This window comes from Pterocles gutturalis, unplaced genomic scaffold, assembly GCF_000699245.1.
Source record: "Pterocles gutturalis isolate BGI_N339 unplaced genomic scaffold, ASM69924v1 scaffold25467, whole genome shotgun sequence".
NCBI classification, from domain to species: domain Eukaryota; kingdom Metazoa; phylum Chordata; class Aves; order Pterocliformes; family Pteroclidae; genus Pterocles; species Pterocles gutturalis.
In genome coordinates this window covers 1-1,646 of record NW_010113600.1, presented here as the reverse complement: position 1 = coordinate 1,646, position 1,646 = coordinate 1, and the positions used below count along the sequence as shown (strand labels likewise).

At 60.1% G+C, this 1,646-nt stretch overlaps 1 protein-coding gene across 1 annotated transcript in view; it reads left to right on the top strand.

Moving 5' to 3' along the window:
- LOC104462579 (fibrillin-2-like) overlaps positions 1-1,569 on the top strand; it is a gene marked incomplete at both ends in the record, with an annotated part of 43,269 nt that extends 41,700 nt beyond the window's left edge. The window contains one exon of the mRNA XM_010074571.1: positions 1,444-1,569. Within this exon, the coding sequence (XP_010072873.1) occupies positions 1,444-1,569 (126 nt within the window). The remainder of the gene's footprint in view (positions 1-1,443) is intronic.
- Between the last annotated feature and the right edge of the window lie 77 nt (positions 1,570-1,646).

Sequence of the window (1,646 nt, the reverse complement as noted above, 5' to 3'; positions counted from 1 at the left end):
GCACGAAGCAGCCAGATAGCTCCGGCCTTTCAAACCTTTCCAAATGGGAACGAGCCAGAGGCAAAACCCTGGTGGCTTCTTGGGCTTCCTTCCAGGGCACCGTGTCTTGGCCGAAGTCGGTCTCAGGCTAACGATAAGACGCTTTCTAGCAAGAAGCTAACGTCAGACGTGCTCTGGTCAGCCCGGCGCTGCCTGCAGCCAGGGCTGTACGCGCTCGGCGCTCTGCGGGGCTGCGTTTCCCTGGGGATGTAACTGAACTCCAGCCACGTGGAGATAACGGCTGGCAGTGTCTGGGAAGCCCTGGCCTGGGCTGTTTGCCCCGTGAGGACACTAAACACAAACCTGCCCTGGTCTGTGGGGAGGCTGATTCGTGCTGGGCTCAAATCTCTTTTCCTGGGCACCGGAGCTTTGCTCCAAAAAGGTGGTGAGATGATGCTGATGCAGAAGAGATGCTGCCCGTCTGGCTGTCGCCCTGCTGGGTTGCTGTCCCCATGCACAGGGCACCTGGTGCTGCTGACGGAGGGGACAGGAGGTGGGGGATGGCAGAGATGCCCCCAACTCTCCCTGTCAGATGCTCTGCAGACCCCAGCCCAGCCACCACACTGGTGGGCAGCAGGAGCAGTGGTACCCACCACACGTTGCTGCAGAACTGTCTGAAAAATCAGTTTGGGGCAGATTTGTCTTTGCAAACCTTTGAAGCTGAGGTTCTGACGTCCTGCAGGACCTGGTCTCTGTCTCACCCAAACATCCCCCTCCTCTCCGTCCCTGCCCTGCCACCACCACGCGTTCTCCAGGGCCAGGACCCAGGCAGAGGCCCCAGGTCCTCACTTCTCTCTTCTCAGGCTGCCCAAGCTCCTTTCGGACAGTTCTTTATGTCAGCAATAGGGAGAGGAAATGTCCTTTGGTCTGATGGGGACTCGGTCCAGCCTGCCGCCAGCAGTGGTCCCTGCGGCAGGGCTGCGCGTGTCCATTGTGCCCTGACCCCCGTGGCGCCCAGCATCCTGCGCACAGCACCGTGCAAACAGCTTCTTCCTCCCACCTTTGCCAAGAGGAGGGATAATTAAATGCTCTGACCTGGGTACCTGGGGTAGAGGGGCCATACGGAGACGCAGGAACGTAAGAGAAGGACCTGGAGCCCTTATATGGAATTGAGTCTGGGCTTCGCTCAGCCCCGTGTCCCGTCATCTCCTCCTGAGCTCAGAGCCCTGTGCTAGGCCAGCTGCAGATCCCCAGGACAAAATGCTCCAGAGCTCCGGGAGGAGAGGAGCGAGGGTCCCCAGAGCCTCCTGGGTCAAGGCAGGAGGGTGGGTAGGGCAGGAAGGGGGGGTTTCTGCAGAGCCCCAGCTGGCTATGGACACCAGGGAGCAATGGAGAATTAGGGGGTGGAGGTTTTCTGGATTTGTGCTTGCCATGGCCCAGCTAACCGGACTTTTCTCTGTGCAGACATCAACGAATGCGCCCTCAACCCAGACATCTGCCCGAACGGCATGTGCGAGAACCTGCGCGGGAGCTACCGCTGCATCTGCAACCTGGGCTACGAGTCGGATCCCACCGGCAAGAACTGCGTGGGTGAGTTCAGGGCTCAGCGTGGGATGGGGAAATGGGAGCTCGGGGATGGGGAAAGGGGAGCTTGGGGATGGGGAACC